This window comes from Gossypium arboreum, chromosome 5, assembly GCF_025698485.1.
Source record: "Gossypium arboreum isolate Shixiya-1 chromosome 5, ASM2569848v2, whole genome shotgun sequence".
NCBI classification, from domain to species: Eukaryota; Viridiplantae; Streptophyta; class Magnoliopsida; order Malvales; family Malvaceae; genus Gossypium; species Gossypium arboreum.
The window spans coordinates 7,740,750-7,763,982 of NC_069074.1; the positions used below are offsets into that span (position 1 = coordinate 7,740,750).

At 33.2% G+C, this 23,233-nt stretch overlaps 4 protein-coding genes across 13 annotated transcripts; 2 read left to right on the top strand and 2 right to left on the bottom strand.

Moving 5' to 3' along the window:
• Positions 1–235: 235 nt before the first annotated feature.
• Positions 236–3,809, bottom strand: LOC108453100 (UBP1-associated protein 2B-like). Of its 3 annotated transcripts, none has more exons than XM_017751021.2 (2): positions 2,113–3,809; positions 236–796 (listed from the first exon to the last, which is right to left on the bottom strand). In XM_017751021.2, the coding sequence occupies exon 1, from the start codon at positions 3,637–3,639 to the stop codon at positions 2,116–2,118; it is 1,524 nt and encodes a 507-aa protein (XP_017606510.1). In that variant the 5' UTR covers positions 3,640–3,809; the 3' UTR covers positions 236–796; positions 2,113–2,115. The 3 variants fall into 3 exon arrangements, with proteins under 3 accessions (XP_017606510.1, XP_017606508.1, XP_017606509.1); XM_017751019.2 differs by lacking the exon at positions 236–796 and adding an exon at positions 1,019–1,363; XM_017751020.2 differs by lacking the exon at positions 236–796 and adding an exon at positions 1,019–1,363 and having other exon boundaries at positions 2,101–3,809.
• A 2,490-nt stretch (positions 3,810–6,299) lies between these two features.
• On the top strand, positions 6,300–11,701 carry LOC108453520 (probable peptide/nitrate transporter At3g43790). Of its 8 annotated transcripts, XM_017751664.2 has the most exons (17): positions 6,300–6,899; positions 7,276–7,316; positions 7,475–7,535; positions 7,637–7,739; positions 7,857–7,959; positions 8,078–8,131; positions 8,213–8,275; positions 8,372–8,421; positions 8,511–8,586; positions 9,025–9,237; positions 9,424–9,511; positions 9,622–9,707; positions 10,118–10,225; positions 10,413–10,457; positions 10,672–10,760; positions 11,302–11,345; positions 11,463–11,701. In XM_017751664.2, the coding sequence occupies exons 1-17, from the start codon at positions 6,752–6,754 to the stop codon at positions 11,558–11,560; spliced, it is 1,470 nt and encodes a 489-aa protein (XP_017607153.1). In that variant the 5' UTR covers positions 6,300–6,751; the 3' UTR covers positions 11,561–11,701. The 8 variants fall into 8 exon arrangements, with proteins under 8 accessions (XP_017607153.1, XP_052884257.1, XP_052884259.1 ...); XM_053028297.1 differs by lacking the exons at positions 11,302–11,345; positions 11,463–11,701 and adding an exon at positions 10,839–11,073 and having other exon boundaries at positions 6,309–6,899; XM_017751665.2 differs by lacking the exon at positions 10,413–10,457 and having other exon boundaries at positions 6,310–6,899.
• Positions 11,702–11,729: 28 nt separating this feature from the next.
• LOC108453521 (eukaryotic translation initiation factor 3 subunit I-like) lies at positions 11,730–14,801 on the bottom strand. Its single transcript, XM_017751667.2, has 8 exons — positions 14,470–14,801; positions 14,168–14,383; positions 13,569–13,696; positions 13,208–13,327; positions 12,986–13,075; positions 12,491–12,577; positions 12,307–12,386; positions 11,730–12,178 (listed from the first exon to the last, which is right to left on the bottom strand). Exons 1-8 carry the CDS (start codon positions 14,651–14,653, stop codon positions 12,103–12,105), a joined length of 981 nt encoding a protein of 326 aa, XP_017607156.1. The 5' UTR covers positions 14,654–14,801; the 3' UTR covers positions 11,730–12,102.
• Positions 14,802–17,700: 2,899 nt separating this feature from the next.
• LOC108450061 (SNF1-related protein kinase regulatory subunit beta-1-like) lies at positions 17,701–20,610 on the top strand. The gene is made up of 4 exons (XM_017747500.2): positions 17,701–18,229; positions 19,363–19,541; positions 19,672–19,834; positions 20,158–20,610. Exons 1-4 carry the CDS (start codon positions 18,035–18,037, stop codon positions 20,473–20,475), a joined length of 855 nt encoding a protein of 284 aa, XP_017602989.1. The 5' UTR covers positions 17,701–18,034; the 3' UTR covers positions 20,476–20,610.
• Positions 20,611–23,233: the final 2,623 nt, after the last annotated feature.

The window sequence follows — 23,233 nt, forward strand, 5'->3', positions numbered from 1 at the left end:
ACATATAAAATTATACAAATCCTAATAAAAACTACACGATTGACTAAAATTCATTTATACCCAATGACTAGATAAATTAAACAATTAACATTTTATCTCTAGTTATCTTGGGAGAATCTCAAATTTATTTATAAATAAATATAATTGCAAAGTTAATTTTTTTTCCTTTAACCTCGAATGAATGAATCTCAAACTACTTTTTTTTCCTTTAACCTCAAATGAATGAATCTCAAACTTCAAAATAAAAATTCTGAAAATTTATACTAGTTATCCAAACCTTTTGTTGTAAAGCTATAATTTGTAAAGCAGCTTATCATCCAGGACACCAGTTCTAAATGCATCATGAGACCAATAATCAGAAGCTACAATTTCAGTTGGGCAAGCAACCAAGACTAGCTTCATATCATGCCTCTAGACAGGATACATGCTTTGGCTTCCCCGGTCCCGCTGTCCCATCAACTCAAATATTGCCCCATCCAAGCTATTATAGGTAAAACAATATCTGGGACCTTCTATGTCAGCAACAACACCCTACCGGGAATCCATCTCCCATCACAATATCTTGTTTTCTACTTTTTCATGAGCGCCAAATGTTATTGAAGACAGAAAACCATTTCATGAGTCTCGACAGAACAACACCAACCATTCCATTTGTTCCCCTGCCTAAGGCAAAGGTTTCTCAACCAATAAGACCAACACAGGGACAAGGGAAAGGTATCAGAGCAGCAAGGTTAGTACAAGCTGGAGACGTTAATGGCCATTGTACCTGCAGTTCAGGACTACATAGCCATTGTACCTGCAGTTTGAAATCTCATATCATCCAACATTTGCGGTTAATGGCCCCATCATCTGCTATGCAAGTAAAGGAACAACAATCTATTCTATATGAAGTTAGACAGAGGGGAACTATACAAGAGAAAAAAGATTACACACAATTTAAGATAAGGTAAAAACAAATTTATAAAAGCACAAGAAATCAAGAAAAAGGTTGTCTCGCATAAAACTAAATAAGAAATAGTCACCATAAAACATCAGTCAATTTAAGAGAAAAAGTACGAAATCGTTATTGTTTAACACAGTTGAAAACCTGAAAGGCATTGTGTCCTCTGCCAGGAAATTCTAACCGTTCCCCCAACAATTTTCAAGAAACAAATCTTCAAACTGAAATAGTACATCTTTTTAAAACAAGTGGAGGGGAAAGTACTAAATAGAAACAAAAATACAGGTTTGAGGTTTCTGATCTTTATAGTAGGCAAATAGTAGCAACTTTTGGTTACAAATTTAAAGACCACGTTTGCATGAGTTCCTGAACTTCAGAATCACCAGAGTCGAAAACAAAATGATTGGTGCATCTAGGGAGAATCTGCACAATGAATAAAATCATAAAAAAAAAAAAAAGTTTCAAAAACAAAAGATTTATGGAAAAAGATCCATGAAAAAAACCAAAATGAAACTTCATACCTTTGGCAAAACCAAATAAGATTTTTAACATAGTTTAACCAACTAAAATTCAAATTACAAAAAGTGTGATGAAGGCAAGTGGAACGTTTCAGAATAATTTTAGAAATGAGGTAACTAAAATTACAAATACAATTTAACAAAATATAGATAATAATAAAAAAAATTGTAATAAGCCTCATGTATAGTCAGAAACAATAAGATTTAATAATATCCACCATCTTAAAAGGAATAATCTATCTCAACACCGCCAGGCAGCTTGTAAAATTAGTATTAAACAGTTAACTTCAAATTAAAACATGCCGCGAGCTGTTGTCTTTCAATTGTGCTGCATGTAAACATAATATAAGCCCTAGTGGTGAATTATTTACAAGCCTCAACAACTAAATTCTGTTGACAGTTAACAACAAACCTCCACGTCCTTCAGAAACTAAATGCAAACTTGTACTAATTTTTAAGCGATTCTTTTTCAACTCGGCAATAACCAAACCTGATACTAGACACAGCCATCCCCACGCTGTGAGATCATGTTTAGTCATGCAGCAAAACATGTCAATTAAATTGGATTTCTCATTTGCTAGGTCTATTATGGATAAAGATCATGCAAACATATCAATTAAATTAAAAATTATATTCAGTTACCTTAGGGCTTACCTACTATCCCATGTAAGGAGCACCACCACCAGGTTGAGTCCTGCCAGCACCTCCCTGCCCCATCTGTGGGTTCTGATACCCACCCTGTACTCCCATCTGGTTCCCATAGCCTCCGGCAACCTGACTCCCATAACCTGCAGCAGGTGCTCCCTGGTTCACAGGGGCACCGCTAAGCCCTCCAAGCAGATTACCAAGCCCCAAACCAGCTCCCTGAGAGGCTAGCAATGCAGTCAAAGCCTGTCCAAGCACAGGGTTTAAAGCTGGTGCAGCAGCAGCCACCCCAGGGTTAAACCCAGCAGCAGCAACTCCAGGGTTGAACCCCACTCCCACTGCAGCAGGCCCAGATGGAGCCATCAAATGACCAGTCTCTGAGCCACTAGACGAGTATTTCCCCTTCTTAGCGTGATGGTAACGAGACTGATTTTGATGTTGTCCTTGCTGATGATGCTGCTGGTACTGCTGATGATGCCCGGTAGAAGCACCTCCACCAAACCCGCCTTTCGTCTGTTTTGGCCCATCAATGGCCTTCTGGCAATGCAAAACATGACCTTCAAAATTCTTATGAGGCTCCTCTAAGGCCTTCCTTGCACTCTCAATTGACCTGTAGACAAAAAGTGCAAAGCCTTTCGGTTTCCCTGTATGCTTATCAAGCCCCAACGGACCTTCCTCAATTTCCCCAAACTGTTTAAAAAACTCAAGCAACTTCTCTGGATCCATTTCAGCTGACACGTTACTAACAAAAATCTTCCTCTGAGTGTACTCAGACACAGGTGGAGCAGTAGGGGGCGGTGCAGGAACCGGCCCTTGCGAAGCCAACTGGCAAGAAGTAGTTCTATTCCCAATCTTCTTCTGCGGCTGTTTCAGAGCCCGGCGTGCTCCACTCCGATGTTTAAAGAGGATAAAAGCATAGCCCTTGGATTTCCCGGACACCCTATCGGTAACCGCTTTGCATTCTTCGATCTCCCCGTATTTAGCAAACTCCGCGGTGAGGGTTTCAGCAGTCGTATCCCAGCTAAGACCGTGTACGAAGATCTTCCGTTGAGCCGGGTCCACATCCGCAAGCTCCCGAACCAACGAGATGAATTCTGGGTGCTTATCGACCGCTTTCTTAATAAGGGTAATCAATTGATCTTTCCCAAAAGGTTCTAGAAGCTTCTCGAACGGCTCGTCGTCCAATTCCTCGTCTTGACTCGTTCCTTTTGGAGCTCCATTTTGAACGGCGGCGTTGGAAGAACCGACTAGGGTTTGGTTTTCGGCTTCTTCATCGTCGTCGTCTTCTTCGTTCTCCTCTTCCTCCTCTTCCTCTTCCTCTTCCTCTTCCAGTTCCACTTCCTCTTCTTCTTCAACCTCCTCTTCTACTTCCTCTTCCACTTCCTGTAGTTTCTGTTCCTCTTCTACTTTCGGTTTCGGATCTTCGGGTATGTATTCCTGATGTTGTTGCTGCTCTTCCTCTTTGATTGGTTGAGGATCCGCCGTTTCCTTAGTGGGTTCGACCGCAGAAGATCGTTGCTTTCGCTTCTTGGCCATGGAAAGAATGAAGATTCGAAAGATTGGCTTCTTAGGGAAGAACTAGGGTTTCTAGGAAAATGGCGGAACTCAGCAATCACTCACGTCATCTGACTCGTTATGGAGCTTGGTTTAAGGGTCGGATCTACGCCCATGCTTTTATTCGGACCCAATGAAAGATGGACTGGGCTTCCTTTTGTGTTTTATATATTTTAACGTGATTTTTATCATTTTATTCATTATTATTAATAATCTATATATTATATAAAAACAGCTCCTAAAAGAATTTTAGGAGTTAATAGGGCACTGTAGACGATATCAAAAATGTTAAGGATGTTTTAGGTCTTATAAAAATTAATAGGGATAATTTAGACATTAAAATTTAATAAGGGCAATTTTAGATATTTTGTAAAAAAGTCATTTATTTATAAGTTTGAAATTGTTTTTTATTAAATGTATATATATATATATTAAATTGAATATTATTTTACTTTTTATCTAGATACGTGTATGTATATATAACATAAAATAATTATTTTAGTTAAACATTAATTTTTTATTGAAAAATACAGTTATTTAATAAATGTGATTAATAAATACGTTAAAATGATTTGTTCTAAATTTTAGATATAATTTTCTAGTTGCATTGATTAAAAAGTTTGACATATATAATTAAAATTAAATAAATATTTATATCTAAAATTTTATATAAATCATTTTCTATTCCTCTTAATCCTTTAGGTTTAATGCGGTAAAACAATATTTTAGTTTAATTCTTAAACAACAATTTTATGGGTTACTTTTTATTATTTATTCTCATTCTCTCCTCATATACGTATAAATTATTAATTTATAATTAATAAAAAATAATTTAATTAAGAAATTATTAGATATGTGATATTTAACAATAAAATGCTCTGCCCTAAAAAACAATAAAATGCTCTTAAACTTTTCGAACTTCCTAATTATTAAATATAAATGTTGAAATTGAATCTTGTATTATTATTAATTTTTAAATATTAGGTTACATTTGCAAATTACTGATTACCTCTCTTATAAATTATTTATTCACTTTATTTGTTATTACATCTTAGAAAGCCCTTAAATTCATGGAATTCTTTTTTCCTTTTTATTAGATTTGCATAGTGATATTTTTGGCCTCGACTTTACAAAATTGAAAATTTGTTATTACAAGAACGAATTCAATCATTAGTGTCTAAATTGAAAATTTTTCAAAATTGGGTGACCAAAATAGAAACGTGGACATAGTTGAGTGACTATTTTTTTAGTTTACCCTTAATTTTATGAGATGTAAATTAAACCGTATATAAAAATAAAACAAAAATATATTATAAAAGCATAAAAACAAGTTAGGTCAAATTGGGCTCAAATCTTGAGTGTTTAAATTCAAACCCAACTTATATTTTAATTAGGTTCTTTTTTTGCCCAAACCAATTTTTTTAGGCATTGTACTTTTGTTTAAAGTTTAAACCCTTTCATATTTTGCGCAAACATTTAGAATTGGGCAAGTAGCCTAGCTCGTGAATAAGTCTAGTTTATATATATTTTTTGGTGATGAATCAAGTTTGATGCGCTTAGGTGTTTTTCAAGTTCTTGAGTTAAGGGTGCTTACATTTATGCTTAGGAGCACTATCTAATGCTAATGTTAATCCATGATCGGATATCAGATACCAGGATTAAGATCTCTAACCTTTATGCTTGGTCCAAAAACCTTTTCCTAGTTTGCAAAATGGTCCTGTACTAAGTTGTATTTGACAGTTGACCCTAATAATATCACACTATAATAATTGTCCCCCTTAAGTCTAAAGCATGTTAGGAAATTGCTTGACAAAGACTAAGACAAGCAAAATATATTAATAAATAAGCAAGTGAAGAGCATTAGAGATTTTGTAGTCAAATTTGTATATTTGCTTGATTGCATCTCATGAGAGATTTTGTGCATAACCAAGCTATGCAACTGAAGTGTTTCTGTGGAAGTCAATTCATTTTGGCGCAATAGTATCCTTCTAGGAGTTTTGATGAAAGCCAATCTATTCGGTGTAATTGTATCACATGAGACAGTTTGTTGCTGTTAAGGAAGAGAGATTTGTTGTTTAAGGAGCAGGACTTTACTACTGAGGAGCAGAAGAATGTTAGCAATAAAAGGAAGTTTATTGTTGAGTAGCAAAAGGTGTTTGCTGCTAAGGAGCGGAAGTCTACTGTCGACGAGGAAAAGTATGCTACCGAGGAGGACAAGTTCATTGTTGACGAGAGACCTCTCGTAATGAAATTAATACATCTGGCCTTAATGCTTGGTTCCTAAGGCTTTTCCCTTATTGACTAGTTTGCAAAGTAGTCCCACACTCAATGGAGAAGAGCTTGGCAACTGGTTGTAACAATATATTGGTATAACTTGTTGTTTGTATTATTTTTGTATTAACTTATTTAGTTTGTTATATGTTTATACAATATTTTACACATATATTTAAGGTATATTTGAACTATTTATATATAAAATTGTTGTTTTATTACTTTCTTGTATCACACTGTCTAAAACAAGTGGTGAAATAAATTTATTTACAAGTCAGCATTGATCAATTATTACTATTTTTTCTAAATCATTCTAATTCAGCTCAAATTATTATTAAACACACGAAAGGAAATAAAATAAAAATTATTATCAAAACATAATTTATAAAATATTTTCCAAGGTCGAGGCGAAACCGCGAGTTGGGTCTCTCCAAAATTAAGCCGTCTTTCATTTCCATTTTCATCATCATTAAATTTGTCTTTGCTTGTTCTTTTTGGTCAAGCGACGCAACTTGAGCTACAATCATCTGGATGCGTGTCTAAAGTTCATGTATCACAATCTTCTGGGGTAAGAGCATTGCTTCTTAGTTAGTTCTTGCTCACGCTCAATTCCCTATTTCAGCAACCACGTACGCAGACAAAAACACTAGAAAGGAATAACCCCCACTTCAAACGTGTTGAAACCCTGCGTTTTATACCCCCTCCGAAAAGAAAGGGACAAAATTGATGAGAAGGTGTTTGAGTTTTTGACCCAGACAGCAAAAGAAGCCATTTTTGCTTTTTTTTTCTTCTTCGTTTCTGAGTGAGAATTTCTTGGAGTGAAATGGAAGAGAGTAGAACTTCGTTATTGGAGAGAGAAGCAGAGTACTGTGAAAAATGCCCAGGTTGTAAGATGGATCGTCTCAAGCAAGAACAAGCCGGGGTCCCTTACAAGCTCTTGTCTTTTATCTGGATTGTCTCTCTCTGTACTGGTCAGTAATATCCATAAACGTGTCAAAGACAAAGGTTCAAGCATTCTTGTAACAGTGGTTAATAATATTGTGGACACCTGCACTCGAAAATCTCACGATTTTGTCTTAATAAAAGCACTACATAGTCATTGTGGATACTCACAATGTTTCAATGTAAGATTGAGGTGTTACTGATAATTGCTTTTGGGTTGTCCTTGAATGGAAATAATCAAATCATTTCAGCTTTCCTATATTTTACTTTGCTATACCTTGAACTCTTCTTAGGAATGTTTTATGGTTTCCTTTTTTCGTGTTAGTTTTTTTTTTTGTTGTTGTTGTTGTCTCTTTTAGTTTTAACAGTCGTGTCTTATGTTATTATTTCGTTACAAATTTTCAGCCTTGCAAATATCATCACTATTCCCGTTTGTTTACTTTATGGTATGTTATCTGCCTCTGGAAAACCTATTACATACTACAACTTATTACTTCTTATTGAAGGCTGGGAAATTTGGTTTTTATTGTTAGTTTGCTATAATTGAAGATGCTACTATGGAAACTGAAAGTGTTATTTTGTATACGGGTTTTTTGGTTGGCAGATCAGAGACTTTCATATTGCAAAAAGAGAGGAAGACATTGGTTTCTATGCAGGATTTGTGGGTAATATCTTATCCTAATATTCAATAGTTTTTACAAGCTGGTAAATTAGATTTCAGGATGGTGTATTGGTATTTAGTTACAGAAATTTTTGCCCATTCTAGGGTCTTCATTTATGGTTGGAAGAGCTTTGACATCTCTTTTCTGGGGAGTGGTTGCTGATCGATATGGTCGTAAACCTGTTATATTGATAGGGACATTTTCAGTGTCAGAATCTTTTCCATCAACTACCTTTCAAACTTATTTTATAATTAAAAAAATGAAGTCTTTTGATACAATTGATTGTCAATTGGCAATTGTATCATCACAATTTTTTTATTTCAGGGTTGTGTTCAACACTCTCTTTGGCCTTAGCACGAACTTTTGGATGGCACTGTCCATGAGATTTTTTCTTGGGTGCTTTAATAGTCTGCTTGGCACAATAAGGGTATGTGTTCTCAGTCTGCATTTTTGAACTCATATACATTTACTTACACAACAAGCATTTCCGAGTATTACTTACTCAAGAGGACTTCAATACTTTACCTTCTTGGTTGTTCTTCCAGGCTTATGCTTCTGAAGTGTGTAGAGAAGAGTATCGGGCTTTGGCACTTTCAGTTGTAAGATGATTGATTTTGTAGTCGGTTGGGTACATATCTGGTTTTTGCAGTATTATATTTATATCAGACTTTGCATTTCAGGTTAGTACATCGCGAGGCATAGGACTGATTATTGGCCCTGCTATTGGAGGATTCTTTGCACAGGTAGAGACGTTCCATCGCTCCACTCTTTATGCAGATTGTTAAAGAAAATTTTTTTGCCTTCTAACCATATTTATTACTTCATGTATGGCCTCCTAGCCTGTGGAGAAATATCCAAATCTTTTCGCGGAAAGCTCCATTTTCGGGAGGTAGTCCACATTGCTTTTTTTATCCACATGTCATATTTTTTCCCATTTTCTCTTTATGTGGTGGTGTTTTGATGTGCATACAATTTCAGATTTCCCTACCTCCTACCATGCCTCATAATATCAGTTTATGCTGTTGGATCTCTTGTTGCCTGCAAATGGCTTCCAGTAAGTTTCAGACTCATTTTCTCATCTTTTGCATTTTCTTGTTCCCTCTCTGGCTTGGGGAATTGGTAATTACAATAGAAGTTCATGATCAATAAAGACATTGTTCTATAGGTTTGAACTTTGGATATTTGACTATTAGACACAGGTATCCATCATTCATCCCTAAGTCTGAGCAACATAGCTGCGCATTAAGATTAAGTTAACTTTCTATTTCTTTCAGTCTTCAATATGTTTCTCATTTATTGGTTGTTTACTGGTTTATATGCATGCATTTGCCTCCAGTTTGCACATTATGATTGATTCTTAGAGAAAAAAAAATATTGCATTTGACACTGAGACAAGTTTAATCCTTTTATGGGGTATGCTTCTTATATAGGCAATTTATAAGATTTCTGTTGTTTATTTCTTTCTCCTTTATGGTGACGAACACTTATGCAGGAAACATTACACAAGCATGCTGAAAAGGCAAATGAGAGAGCTGATCTACATGATATTTCAGAACATTCTTCAAATGATTCTGGTCAGAAAGATAACATGGTAGAACTAGAAGAAAAACAGATTCACAAATCAAATCTCTTAAAAAACTGGCCACTAATGTCTACAATCATCGTATACTGCGTTTTCTCACTTCAAGAGATGGCTTACTCTGAAGTAAGTTATATCCCTTAAACACAATTTATTCTCATCCCCTATGCCTATCTGACTTAAGTACAAACTTCTCACATTGTCTAGGATTCATCATGATCTGATCTTCACATATTCTTGATATATATATGTGTGTGTGTGTGCGCTAGAGTTGTTCATGTTTTACATAAGACCCTTGACATGTCTTTGCAGATATTTTCACTTTGGGCAGTTAGTGATAAAAAATATGGAGGATTAAGCTTTTCATCCCAAGATGTTGGTGAAGTTCTTGCTATCTCTGGTATATCCATAACTTTCAATGTTGCAATAATTTCCTCGAAAGTATTTGCAATTTTGTTTTTTCTTTTTCAGAAAGCGTTAGTCTAATAGCATGCTTTCCATCATTTCCAGGATTGGGTCTTTTACTGTTTCAACTGCTGTTGTATCCACCAGTTGAGAGACGCCTTGGGCCTCTCATGGTTACACGCCTTTCAGCTGTAAGTTCTTACCTCCACATCACTGTATTCCTATACTTCTTTTCTTTGGGCTAATCTATAAATACACCTTTTAATTTTTAACCATTTGGCACCTAAAGAGAAAAATAAAATTTATAATCAAATTATTATATTTTATTTTCTTCAAGTAAATTAAACCAAATTGACTGATGTTGTTAAATAAAATGCTGACGTGTAACTTCATTTTTTTTGGTGTAATGACGTGTAACTTCATTGACCAATAGTAAATCCTCACTTCTCGGATCAGTGGCATATCAGCATTTAGAAAATATTTGACTTGACTTATGGCGGATCAGTATTGGTTACAATTCCACATCACCATTTTATGTGATGGATTTTTATTATTTTTTTAGTAAAATAGCTAGTTGATGCTACTTTTTTGTAATCTTCAGGTAATATCAATTCCATTGTTGTCATGTTTCCCCTATATAGCAATGCTTTCAGGGGTAGTCCTGCATTTGGTGATAAATTGTGCAGCCATATTAAGAAACACTCTATCTGTAAGTGAATCTAAATCCTAAATATGTACAAATACATGGAGAAGTTTCTGGTTATGAACTCCAGGCTCTGAATGCAATGAATGCACTGAAATGAATTAGACATGTTTCTTTTAAATTGTTTTTCTTTCTTTGTTCTTTTTGGTTGAAACCGTGTGATTTATGGGGCAAATTCATTGGTATCATGTAGGTTTCACTTGTTACTGGATTATTCATATTGCTGAACAATGCAGTGGTAATGTTTTCTGCCCATATTTTGGGAAGTATTTCATGTTAAATCTATGTTGAACCCTTCATTTTTCTTTTCAGACATGGGGGTGGACATACAACCCTCCAAATACATAGAAACACTGAGAAAAACAATTGTATTAATTGACTTTGATTATACATGAATTATCATTCCTCTCTCTGGTTTTAACATTGTTTGTTTATTCTTTTTCTTGTTTCAGCCTCAAAGTCAGAGAGGGGCTGCTAATGCCATTTCAATAACTGCAATGTCCGTTTTCAAAGCATTTGGTCCAGCAGGAGGAGGAGCGCTGTAAGTATCTTTTTTCTTTCCATTTTCTGTATGTATTTTAGCTTTTTATATATGAATCACACTAGTCTATTTGAGCAGCAAAATCTGCACAGTTCAGCACTTTCAATTTATACAAACTGACAATGCTTTTGTGCCACAATACCGTCGACATATTTGAGATTTTGAAGGAGAGGTCTTAGTTTACATTGTTGATAAAATGCTGAACTTAATTATTTCTTAAATTTCAAAGGTCTTGAACGGCCAAATGTGACGGCTTCTTATTATGGTTGATTATATTGTTAAAATGAAATCTATAGAACCTGAACTTGGTCAAGTTGATTCATGTGGTCACCCTAAAAAAGTGAATGTGCAACATCTTCCCTTAACCTCAAGCCGCAACCTTTTTTATACTCCTTGCTTAGAGAGACAAAACCAAAGATTAATTCAATCTTAAATTTAGCAAATGTTTGTTTTCTTCCTGGCCAATTTATATACCAGAACTACTATTTTTTCTTGACTCAATAAGGGCCTTATCAACCTTTTTTCGTTCATGAAAATGTAGATTTTCTTGGGCACAAGAGCGACAAGTTGCCTCTTTTCTTCCAGGTTTGTAGTTGAATCCTAATAATTCAGCTTCAAAATAGGCTCGGATCGATTTACTATAAATATACATGTGGGTATTTAATACAAGACGCTTCTTTGATTTTTGGATTTTGGAAACAGGTGATCAAATCGTTTTCTTTGCGCTAAACGTGGTTCAATTTATTGGGTTGCTATTGACTGTCAAGCCCTTTCTTGCTGAACCGTACCAGAGAGAATAGCATCAATAATTATTTTTTTAGTTCACTTCACCGGTATTCTCATTATATGAATCAATGTTGAATTGACCCGAATAAAGTCGGGATCTCACTGGATTGATCATTTCAGTTTTAATAACGATGGTAAAAGCAAATTTCGGTTCAGTCTTTCCAAATTTAAACTACAGAGATATGTTTAAAGTAAGTCAATACATTATTGTACAAAACCGAGTTATTTCTTTAAACAATAATATTTTATCAAACAAGGATTACTTCGTTAAAGCTCTAAACTAAAATGAGCTAAGCTACCAAAAAGAGAAAGAAAAAAAAAAAAAGAAGAAGAAACTGCAAATGTGTTCAAAAAAGGTTGAAGTAACGCAATCTTTTTAGTGAAAATAAAATAAAAATCGTAATGCTCAAAATTGCCACATCGAGCACAAGAAGAAAGCTGGTTACGTGCAGAAAAATACTTGATCACTTCCCTCTTCCTTGCCTTGAATACTCTATAAGGACTAGTTGTCCAGTCGTCTTGTTGGAACAAGCTATATCTGTAAGCTGCTCCATATTTATATTTTGATGTTGAAGTAATCCGGGTCAAAATGGTGTAATCGAACATAACCATCCTCACCACCGCTCGAGAAACTACAAGTTCAAAAGACGACTTGTAAAAAAGACTGAAGACTAGGCAAATACAAAATAGAGGGAAATAGTGCACGTGAGCTACACATGCAAGTTGTGAAAACTTTAAAAAAGCACAATTTGCCTCTTACCTCTTCCCGTCTGGGTTAAAAGCCAAGGCATTTATGGGCCCAAAATGACCTTTTACACCTCCAATTTCTTCTTGAAGAATCTACCAAGGCAATCAAACAATTCGATAAAAAAGGAAACAAAATTGCAAAAATAACAGATCTTCACCTCATAAAGAAACATTCTTTTCATAAACATAAAACTAACCTTGTCAAAGAATTTAGCTTCGAACTTCCCAGCACGATGATCTGTCGTTGTGACAGCTGATGCATCCTGACCACCTCCAAGCACCACCTAGATGGAGAAAAGGCATTCAGAACGATTAGAGTGAGATGTAATTGTTGAGGCAAATAAAAATATTCGTGAGTTTGAATGCAGATTACTAGATCAGTTGTTCGCCCCCTTACTATAACCAACTAAATACAGACAATTGAACATAAGCATTTGACGATAAAAAGAATAATTTTTCCATGCTTGAGGTGCATTACAATATTAGATACCTTTAAGCCTTAATGTATGAGTGCTAGAGGTTTAAATGTTTCAAGTCCAGAAGTTATTACAATCCTAAGAAACGAGATACTGAACTTCAAGAACTAGAAAAAGGCTATGTCAGATTTTTAATGCAGCCAACTAAGGACAGATGCAGTTAGGGGCAGAGGGAATTTCATACAAGTTATGCCGCTCATATTTGTTCTTACTTACATGGTCGAGAAGTGGAGACATAGCAACAGCATTGACCGGACGTTCAGTAACATAGGTCTTGATAAGAGTCAACGTTCTTGTGTCCCATAGCTAAACATTTATAGAAAAATGTAAGAAGAATCAGGCAGAGGAAATTTTAGCCAAAGAATAAAGAATCTGGGGTTATTTCAGAAAATAGCCACAAATGCTCAAAAAACTTGTGAGGTTAATAAGATGCATCACCTTGGCAGATTTATCTAAGGAACCAGTAAGGAGGTGTGAACCGTCTGCAGATTTTGTAAGTGATGTTATTGTCTTTTTGTGACCCGATTCCTTGTCAGCCTCTCTAAGTAGTTTTCCAGTCTACAAGACAACATGACAATCCAAAGTACAGATTAATAAAGGAACATAACAGAGGATATAGAAGAAAGATAATTAAAAAATAAGAAAAGATCTAGTTTGAAGAATATCAAGAAGTGAAAACAAATTATTACATCAGAATATTTTCAATGTTGAAGACAAACCGATCAATTGTGCAACATTATAGAACAAAAATAGCTTCCGTGCTCACAAAAAGAACTATTCATATCTGACAGCAATTTACCTCAGAATCCCATATACGGATTATGGCATCTTCTCCAGCACTAATGATAGTCCTATTGAGAGGTCCCCAAACAGCTCTGTTTATTCTACCTTGAGGGCCCTTGATGACAAGCTCAGACTCCTCAGTCTCTGCACAGTTATTTCACAATGTAATGAACCAGAATATAGACATCAAAGAAATCAGCAGACTAATAATAAGTAAAAAATTTATGTAAGAGAAAGAAAAACAAATAAGTACAATGACAGACTGTTACAAATACATTATACATTCTACTGTCAATAACTTATTACCCTGTTTCACTCCCGAACCTGATTATATCCATTACTTTAACAAATGACTTACTTGCCTAAAACCAAATAGCCCCAAATCCCAATTATTGCATAATAATTATTTTAACATTTTTGTGAGAACCACGCACAAAAAAAAAAAGTGATGTTTTTCTCTTTTACAATATTTGATCTTCTACATTGTAACTATCTTCAACATCTCACTCAAAAGTTCAAAATCCCTACCTAAATATATAAATACAAAATTTAACAAACTGAGCAGCAATCACTTAGTATGAGAGAGAGAGAGAGAGAACAGAACTTTAAGCTTACGTTCAGCAGGGTCTCTAGCAATGCGTTTAACGTGAATAGCGGAAGTCAATTCCATGAAAGGATCCGTAGTAATTACAGCTAGTTTATCCCCTACAGAGAAATCCACCGACCTCGCAGGAGAACCGAAATTGAAAGTATATAATTGAGATCCCGTCTGAACATTCCACAGCTTCACAGTTTGATCGGCACTTCCCGTAATAAGCCTCATCGAATCCCCTACAAGTTTTGAGGGAGGGGACTAAAAATTGGAACTTCAAGTTTAAAAACTTCAATAAAATAAATAAAGAACAAAAAGAACTTACTTGAGACGTCGCAAGACCAAACGGCGCCATTATGGCCACGATAAGTGCCGAGACGCTCGCCATTGTCGGCGAACCAAACGGTAGGGGTATGGTCCTTAGCGCATGAGAACAAAAGATCTCCATCTCTGTTGTACTTGAGAAACGTCAATGGCCTTTCATGACCTTTCATCAAAATCGGCCTCATCTTCTTCTTTTCTTCTTTTCTCGCCAAAATTTTAAAGAAAAAAGAACATTCGTCAACTAACTACTCTGAGATTTAGGGTTTTGAGCTTTTTCTGCTTCTACTAATTTTTGTTACCTGATTTTAACATATGGATGAGCTTAAGTTAATAACTTAATATATGGGCTTTTAGCCTACTTTTATCTCAGCTTCGGCTCTGTCAAAAAGCCCAGCTTGAGTCATTGGTAATCCTGTTCAATAACTGGGCGGAAGGCTGGAAAAATCTTTACGTATTTGATCTGAACCGTCCAAATTGTTAGATAATAAAATTATGGGATAAAGTAACAATTAGTTCTTGAACTTGTCAACTTTTCTCACTTGGTCCCTAATTTTTTTTGTTCATATTAGTCTCATAACTTGGTAGTTTTTTCAATTAGATCCTTAAGCATAAATTCTATTTAAGGTTTGAGAAGGTGGCACTCTCATATCATGCCCCTCTCACCATCGAGAAATCAATATCAATTTAATAGAATATGTAAATATCAATTGCTAAATTTGTTAAATTTTTTAAAATAAATGCCAAATTAACAAAGCATGTAAATTTTATGAATTAAATTATTGTTATGCCAATAAAACATCTAACATGTCAACATTCCGTTAGGAGTTTAATGGTAGAATGACTAAAATTTACAATTTTTCTAAGTAATGTTGAAATTGTAAAATATATATAATCAAAATAAATGTGCCCTTAAACTTGAGTGACAATCCTGATATTTTACCTTCGTTATTTACATTTTAAAAGTTACATAAATTTATATATGTATTATTTTTTTCTGTTTTTATTTGATATAAAACTTACATATTTTAGTTTCAAAAGGTAACAATATTAATTTTTAGTATTCAATTTAGGTTTTAAGGTTAATTTGATGAAAATTAATTATTAATATTATTAGGTTTAAATTTTTCATAATTTTATTAATAGAATAAATTTAATATTAATTGTGAATTTATTTAATCTTGCATTTAATTTATCAAATGCAATATGATGAATATGATTAAATTTGAATTGTAGGGTTGATTTGATGAAAGTTAATTGCTAATATTATTAACTAGTTATAAATTTCCTTAAATAAACTCTAAAAACTAAATTAAACACTAAAATTATTAAAGTCACTTCGGGTACCAAAATGTATATTTTTTGTCAAATATAAGTACCATTTTGAAAAAGAGACCCTAAACCCTATAAATAAAAAACAGGTGCGAAAGAAAACAATGCACCACATGTTTAGACATAAAAAGATAGAGGGGGTGTTTGATAAATAGAATTTTGGGTATATTTTAGTTGATTTAGGTACAAATAGAGGATTGAGTATTCAAATCCCTTAATTATAGTGTTTTGTGTATGGAGGTTTGTAAGAGTTTGTTGGGCTAAAACCTCCACAACAAAAAACGTAAGGATGGGTAATTTTTTTCATAGCTGATTGGGAATGAGATATGTGGAATAACATATCTGACGATACTTGTTCAAAATTTACTCCTTTTGCCACGTGCCCTCAAACCTAATGAAACATGTGGAACGAGATATATATCTATTTCTTGAATATTTATGTGCTTTTAATTTATTTTCAAATTACTTGCATAAAATTACTTATTATGAAAGTTTATATTAATTAAAATATGTTACTTGACAAATTATTTAGAGTGTGACATAATTATCACCAGTTTACATGCTAAGAACATAACATAATTATCACTAAGAATACAATTTACAATTATATTTATATGGTATTAATATTTATCAATTTCCATAAGACTAATATTTGCAAATAAGACACTTAATAAATTTGTTTATTTAAAATTTTAAAAATATTTTCTTATTAATTTATTGGTAATAGTATTTTATTTCAATAATTTCACCCAATAAAATTGAAATATTATAAATAAATAAATATTTAATAATAAAATTATCATACACTTATTTATCATTTTACATGTATCAGCCATCAATAAATTTCATCAAATATTTTTAAATAAATAATTAATAGATTCAGTTAATTATCAATTATCAGCTAATTGCGAAACAAAATCGATAGAAAAAAAAAAGCATCAAAGCGCATAAGAGGGCCGACAGTCGAAGCCCAAACACTCAGCTCCAACTAAAATGAAGATGACGTCCTTCACCAAATAACCAATCCAAGCAGTTAGCAAGTTGGCGCCCGGGCAAATCAAGGACACCGAACCTTACAACATGGCGCCAGCATGGTACGAGTGAGTTATCAATCTAGTTGGATACACATGTGATCAATAAAATTTATTACTCTTTTAATCATGGCCTGACCCATCCATAAATATGGGTTGAAGGATTTACTTTGTTTGAAAAGGAAATATATATATATATATATATATAAAAGAATAAATCTATTGAAATTAAATAAAAAGACAATTTTAAAACATTTTATAATATAAAAATAAATTGAGCTGGCATATATTAAATATGGGAAAAAATATAACTATTTTTGTTGTTTTAATAGGGAGACCAACAGTTTTATGGTTATTATGATTAGCTTATGACAAAAGAAGAGAAAGGAGATAAGAATAAAAAGCTCAAAAGTAAAAAGAAGATAAGTTCAACACATCTTGTAGTTGTCATAATCTGACAATTGCGACTCGCAACATTATCCCATTATTATCTAATTTAAGACTGATTCGTCGGTGAATTACATAATTAAAATAGGATTAATCATAAATAAATATTTGGTTAATTTTTAATTTTACTTAAATAAAATTTTTAAAACGTACGGACACTTTAATATAGTTACCCAAGAGTGTGGTTAAGTTAACGAGCTTCCCTTATCTAATCAATTAGGTAGAGATACGGTTAAAAATACATAAGTCAGGACAAGAAAACCTAAAGAATTTATTAAAGAATGACAAGGAAAAAATAAAGTGATAAAAATGAAGTTTTAATAAAAAATTTTTAAAATTTATATAGAAAAAAACGATTGAGTTGACCTTTTCGAGAAAAATTACGCCTTGATCAGATCAGTCTATGATTCTTAAACGTTAAATAAAGAGGATGCACGATACAAAAATAGGAATGGTTGTGTATTAACGTTCCCCTTTTAATTTATCCAAATAGCTTGTCTGCCAATGGAAGACAAATAAAATACTAAAAAGAAAAAAGAAAAAAAATGGTTTTTGATCAGAACAACGTTTTCCGGCACTTGCAGTCGAACACGTTCCTAGTGTCAATCTCCGTAAATAAACCGAAAGCCAGTGTTCTTTAATCCCTGGCTTCACTCTATTACTGAAACAAGTTTCTCCTTGTTTTCTTTTATTTTTAATCTAATTTTTGTTTTCTTTTTGGATATCTTTGAAAAATTATATACTAAAAGACTGAAAAATATGGGGAATGCAAACGGAAGACAGGACGGAGCTAACGGCGGTGTCGACGATCTATCCGGAAGATCCAATGGCGGCGAGGCCGTTGTTCCTGGAGCCGCTGCAGCTGGAATTCGCGTGCCATCGTCTGATTCAATGGTGAATACTCCGCCGCAGAGCCCTGGGCGGTCTCGATCCCCGCTTTTATTCGCTCCTCAGGTTGGCATCTTAAAATTTTCAATGATGGTTTCAGGACTTTGAACTTATTTTAAATTTTGTTATCCAATTTACTCAAAAATATTTACAAGTAAAATAAAAGATATTTTGTTTGAGAGATGTTTGAATTAGGAAGATCTGAGCTTTGCTTGTGAATTTGAAACAACTAACTGAAGAACAGTTCTGTGTATTGAGTGACAGGTAAGGGGAATTAGAAATTGTGAATGGTTTCAGGGAATGAAACGTGGAAGGTAGAGTTTGAACGTGTATTTTTTTGTCACTGTTTGGGCAATTCTGCGAACGCTGGTGGATGAGTGTGTTGATATCTTTTAAAGTTTAAGTTTGTTGCTTTTTGAGAGATTGTTAGAAGCTTGGAACGAAAAGTGACTTGTACGTAAAAAAAGAAAGCTTAAAAGCTAATACTTTTGTTGGATCCTTTTAGTATAGCATGCTTTGATTTTGTTTGGTTCATTGCTTTTTTTTGAAATTTGTTTGAGAAAGTTACTGCGTGTGCACATGTTGTAATCCTTAAGAGGGGGTTCTTAGATGTTAACGTCTTTATATCATCTTTTGAGCTGTTGATTGGTGAGAACTAAACTAAACACATATATGACACATGGTGAGGAGGAAGAGTGAGTGATAAGACTAACCAATGCTAATACCCCTAAAAGTTTAACATGAAACAGAATCTTCTTTACTGTTGGAACCCCCAATCTCATTGATGTCTACATTGGTTTGGTCTATGAGAATTTTTGCCCTTTTATGCAGTGTGTGTGCGTTTAATTTTCATTCACAGATTCTTGTGGAGCTTTAGACACTTATAATTTTAGGGGTTAGTATCCACATTGTTTTTCAAGTAAAAGATTGTGAAAATTATTATTTCAATTAGTTTCTTTGATTTGTTAATCTCCTGTCCTAGTTAGATAGTAACTTTTATTTCTTCAATAAAAAAAGTTGTTTTGGGGCCGTAGTCATATTTTTTTGACATCTTTTCATCGGTTCAAGGTCTATTTGGATTGCCAAGTGAGGAGAGGGAGAAGAAGTTTGTTGATGGTTTACCCATGAACTAAAGAGTTTTGTCCATCTAAGTAGTGGTCTTTAAACTGATAGGTTGGTTGCTTTCGATGCAATTTCAGGTTCCTGTAGCTCCCTTACCAAGGGCTGATGGCCATTCCTTTTTCAACCAAACTTGGCGGCATGATTCTCCTGTGGTTGCTGATAGTCCGTCAGAGAAAGGAATCCCTGTCATCATTACATGGAATTATGGTGGTAATGACGTGGCCGTTGAAGGTTCTTGGGACAATTGGAGATCAAGGTAGGTCTATAGTTCATTAGTATTGTAGATGCACTTTTGCATGCATAACGAAATTTGCAGTTCCTCTTTTCATCCAAAACCTGAGCGCATGGACCTCATATAATATAGTCTCTTGTTTTCTCGTTTTCAGGAAGATGCTGCAGAGATCTGGTAAGGACCACTCAATTCTTTTGGTCCTTCCATCTGGCGTATACCATTACAAGTTCATTGTCGATGGTGAATGGAGATATACACCTGATCTGCCTTTTATAGCTGATGAAATGGGCCGCATTTGTAATCTTCTTGATGTTCATGTATGTACCTTCTAATCATGTACCTTTGTTTTAACTTCATCTAATTCCTGGGCTGGTGTAACATGCAAAACCCGGAATTTACAAATTTAACATATATTGTTGCTTAAAAACTAAAATTCAGAGGTTGAATGTATTGTTTCAACTTTTGAGCTGACATGGAGAAATTAGAAAGATATGTGTTACGTAGGTTCTTTCTTGTCTAAGACATCTCGGTGATCATTTTACTATGTCACCCTTTTTGCTTGCCCATAACTAAGATGGTGATACTCGTCACTGGTTTTGTTGCCTTCATTTGTTTAATTACTTGTCACTATTTCTTGCAGGACTATGTACCTGAAAATCTAGATAGTGTAGCCGAGTTTGAGGCTCCAGCGTCTCCAACTTCCAGTTACAGTCAGGCATTTCCAACGGAGGAAGATTTCGCAAAGGAGCCTGCTGTAGTTCCATCCCAGCTACATTTAACTGTCCTCGGTACAGATGACCAAGATGGAGCATCATCCTCGAAGCCTCAACATGTTGTACTTAACCATCTTTTCATAGAGAAGGGATGGGCATCACAGTCTGTTGTTGCCCTCGGATACACCCATAGGTTTGAGTCCAAATATGTGACTGTTGTACTCTATAAGCCACTCAAAAGGTAACATGTGCTTTTCCCATGCTTGACTCTGTAAAGAAATCAAAGTGACTTTCATATTCGTTTGTGAAGGTACACCTCTGTTTTATAGATGATGCTTCGACACTTTTTTAACATGAACAACATGAACTTTGTTTATAAAGTTGTGGTTTTAACATTTGTTTACCTTCAAATGTTTGGACATGGAAAGCTTTTACATCTTACTAGCACTTGAAACTAATGCAACTGCTATACTATTTTTCGCTTCATCTGGACCTTTTAAGGCTCTATGAACCCAAAGGGAAAAGAGGAACAAAAGTCGGTCTAGAATTGTATTATTTGTATAATCGAGAACATTAATAGATAATGCTACCTGCAGTCATGTTTATGTAGGAATTTTTTGAACCATTTATGATATTTCAGTTTAGTTTTTGGTTTTTCAAGTTAATTTTGAATTTTAGGATATTGGATTTTATTTTAATAAAATGGTTTTGTTTATGGCTGTTGACATTATCAGTCTTTTACATAAATATTTTTAAAATTTTTATTATTATTTTAAATATAAATATTTATTCTTATATCATGAAAAAGTTAAATATAATTATGAATAATAAAAAATCTGTTTTTAGAACTTATAAACTAAAATGGTCAAAACATCAATTGATTTTTTGTTTTCTCATACTGCGATTGCCAAAATATTCGAGTGAAATCATTTTCCTCCGTTGGCTCTTTTGGATTTACCGTAATAATTCCAAGCCCATGATCCAACCTCTCATACAAATACAATGACTTAGTGGTTGTGGTAAATCATAAAGTTTGTAACAACCGATTTGGAGTTTGGACCATTTTCCTTTTGGAAAATTTATATTTAAGTTGGATTAAATTATTAGTGAATTTATATTTTAATTATTTAACTTCAAAAGTTACAAATGGTTATTTTAAGTTATTGAACAATTAAAAATTTCTTTTTAAAAAAATTCAACTGACAAACTCTAAGCAACAATTTAACTATTAGTATAGTATATCAAATATTCATTAAAGAGTAGAAGAATATACTTTAAATCTAATTCGATTTAACGATCAAAGTCAGAGACTAAAAATAAAATTATTTAAATTTTTGTTTATAAATTCATGACGCCTAAAATTATCTTATTAAAAAATTGAATTGCAGAATAATAAAAAAAACAGCTCTCGAATGATATAGTTAGTACTAATAGATGTGAGACTTTAATAATAATTTTGAATAGTTGTATAACTTTTTGAAATTAGAAAATATAAACTCGCATAATTTATCGATGTTGTCACCTTTTTCTTTTTTGTAAAATCAACTCGAAACTCTCTGAGCTTGAAAATTTTGAGAAGCTCACTCTTTTTTTATTAAGTTATGTAAATGTATTTGATTTTAAATTTTATATTTATTGAATATATTAAGTCACATCACACTAAGGGTGATGGTGGAGAGGCTCTTAAAGTCGCATCAGTTTGGATTTAGTGTTGATACAGTATTAGCACAAACGCCCCAGCCTTGCTTGCTTCATTTGCATTGCTTGCTTTTTCTCTCTCAATTTCTTTCTTGTTCACACAGGAGCACATCATATCCCACTTTAACAAACGACTTCTTTTCCTTTTAGGGGTTTGATTTGGGATATAAAATCACTTCTATCTTAATAATACGTAATCAGAATCTAAAACTATTTAGCATATTACATTATTTTATTGAGATAATTATTAAAAGTTTAATTAACTGTAAATTTTAATTTCATGTAATTATGTATATAAAATTATGTTTGTGTTTTATGAAATTTTAATTTTGATTTAATTATAAATATTTTTAAAAATAAATATAATAGTTTTATTTATATCATATAAATATAATTATTTGCTTGTTATATACTAATATAAAATAATGTATTATCCATAATTGTTTTAATAATTTATAACAATTAAATCAAATTAATATTTAATTAATAAAACTACATAAAATTAAAATTGATATATAATATTGAATATTAAAACAAAGTTCGTGTGTAGTTTTATATTTTATCTATATTTTATTTGGTTAATTTGAATATATAAGATTTGGTGTTTAGTTTATTAAATATAAGATTGTTTAAAACACATCTTACTAAATTTTCCTTACTATAAATTTCTGTCTTTTAGAGTTGTAATAGGCCAATTTTGGCCTGGGCTTGAAAAAATAATAACCGAAGCCAAAGGATGCAATCGGTCGAAAACAAGCCAAAAAGGGTCAAATTGAAAGATAATTATTAAATTGTGGCCAAATCAAAAAGATGGAGAAAGCCAAGGGATTATCAAATTTTGTTGACTTGGTAAAAGGCTAAAAATAGAAAGATATTATTTTTATTTTATTTTATTATTAAATTAGTTAGGCTATTTTTAGTAAACCCCATGTATATAAATAGGGATATTTTGTGTAACACCCCTTAACCCTAAACCGTCACCGGATCAAGGTTACGGAGCATTATCGGATATATTGGATAACTTAGAAATAATTCATAAATAAATAACATTCATAGCATATTTTAACTTTTAAGTCTTTATAATAGACCCTCGAGGCCCAAAATACGTATTAGGAATGGAACGATTTTTTTTTTCAAAATTTCGGCAGCATTTCTGCTTATTTTGTATAAAACCCCCTACAAGTTCAAACTAAAAACAACCAATACCATATATACTATATAAACTTTTGTACCATTTCATTAGTATAAACATTAAAATACTAATTACCATTTTTATTTACAACAAAAGTCTTGTAACATTCTGAT

Excerpts from the sequence above, each read along its gene's own strand:
- LOC108453100 (XM_017751021.2), bottom strand. The coding sequence starts at position 3,639 with ATGGCCAAGAAGCGAAAGCAACGATCTTCTGCGGTCGAACCCACTAAG.
- LOC108453520 (XM_017751664.2), top strand. The coding sequence starts at position 6,752 with ATGGAAGAGAGTAGAACTTCGTTATTGGAGAGAGAAGCAGAGTACTGT. Across the intron at positions 6,900-7,275 it reads GATTGTCTCTCTCTGTACTG|CCTTGCAAATATCATCACTA; the intron begins GTCAGTAATATC and ends ACAAATTTTCAG. Across the intron at positions 10,761-11,301 it reads CCAGCAGGAGGAGGAGCGCT|ATTTTCTTGGGCACAAGAGC; the intron begins GTAAGTATCTTT and ends ATGAAAATGTAG.
- LOC108453521 (XM_017751667.2), bottom strand. The coding sequence starts at position 14,653 with ATGAGGCCGATTTTGATGAAAGGTCATGAAAGGCCATTGACGTTTCTC. Across the intron at positions 12,578-12,985 it reads TGTCTCCACTTCTCGACCAT|GTGGTGCTTGGAGGTGGTCA; the intron begins GTAAGTAAGAAC and ends TTCTCCATCTAG. Across the intron at positions 12,387-12,490 it reads AAGCTAAATTCTTTGACAAG|ATTCTTCAAGAAGAAATTGG; the intron begins GTTAGTTTTATG and ends TTGCCTTGGTAG.
- LOC108450061 (XM_017747500.2), top strand. The coding sequence starts at position 18,035 with ATGGGGAATGCAAACGGAAGACAGGACGGAGCTAACGGCGGTGTCGAC. Across the intron at positions 19,542-19,671 it reads TGGGACAATTGGAGATCAAG|GAAGATGCTGCAGAGATCTG; the intron begins GTAGGTCTATAG and ends TCTCGTTTTCAG. Across the intron at positions 19,835-20,157 it reads GTAATCTTCTTGATGTTCAT|GACTATGTACCTGAAAATCT; the intron begins GTATGTACCTTC and ends TATTTCTTGCAG.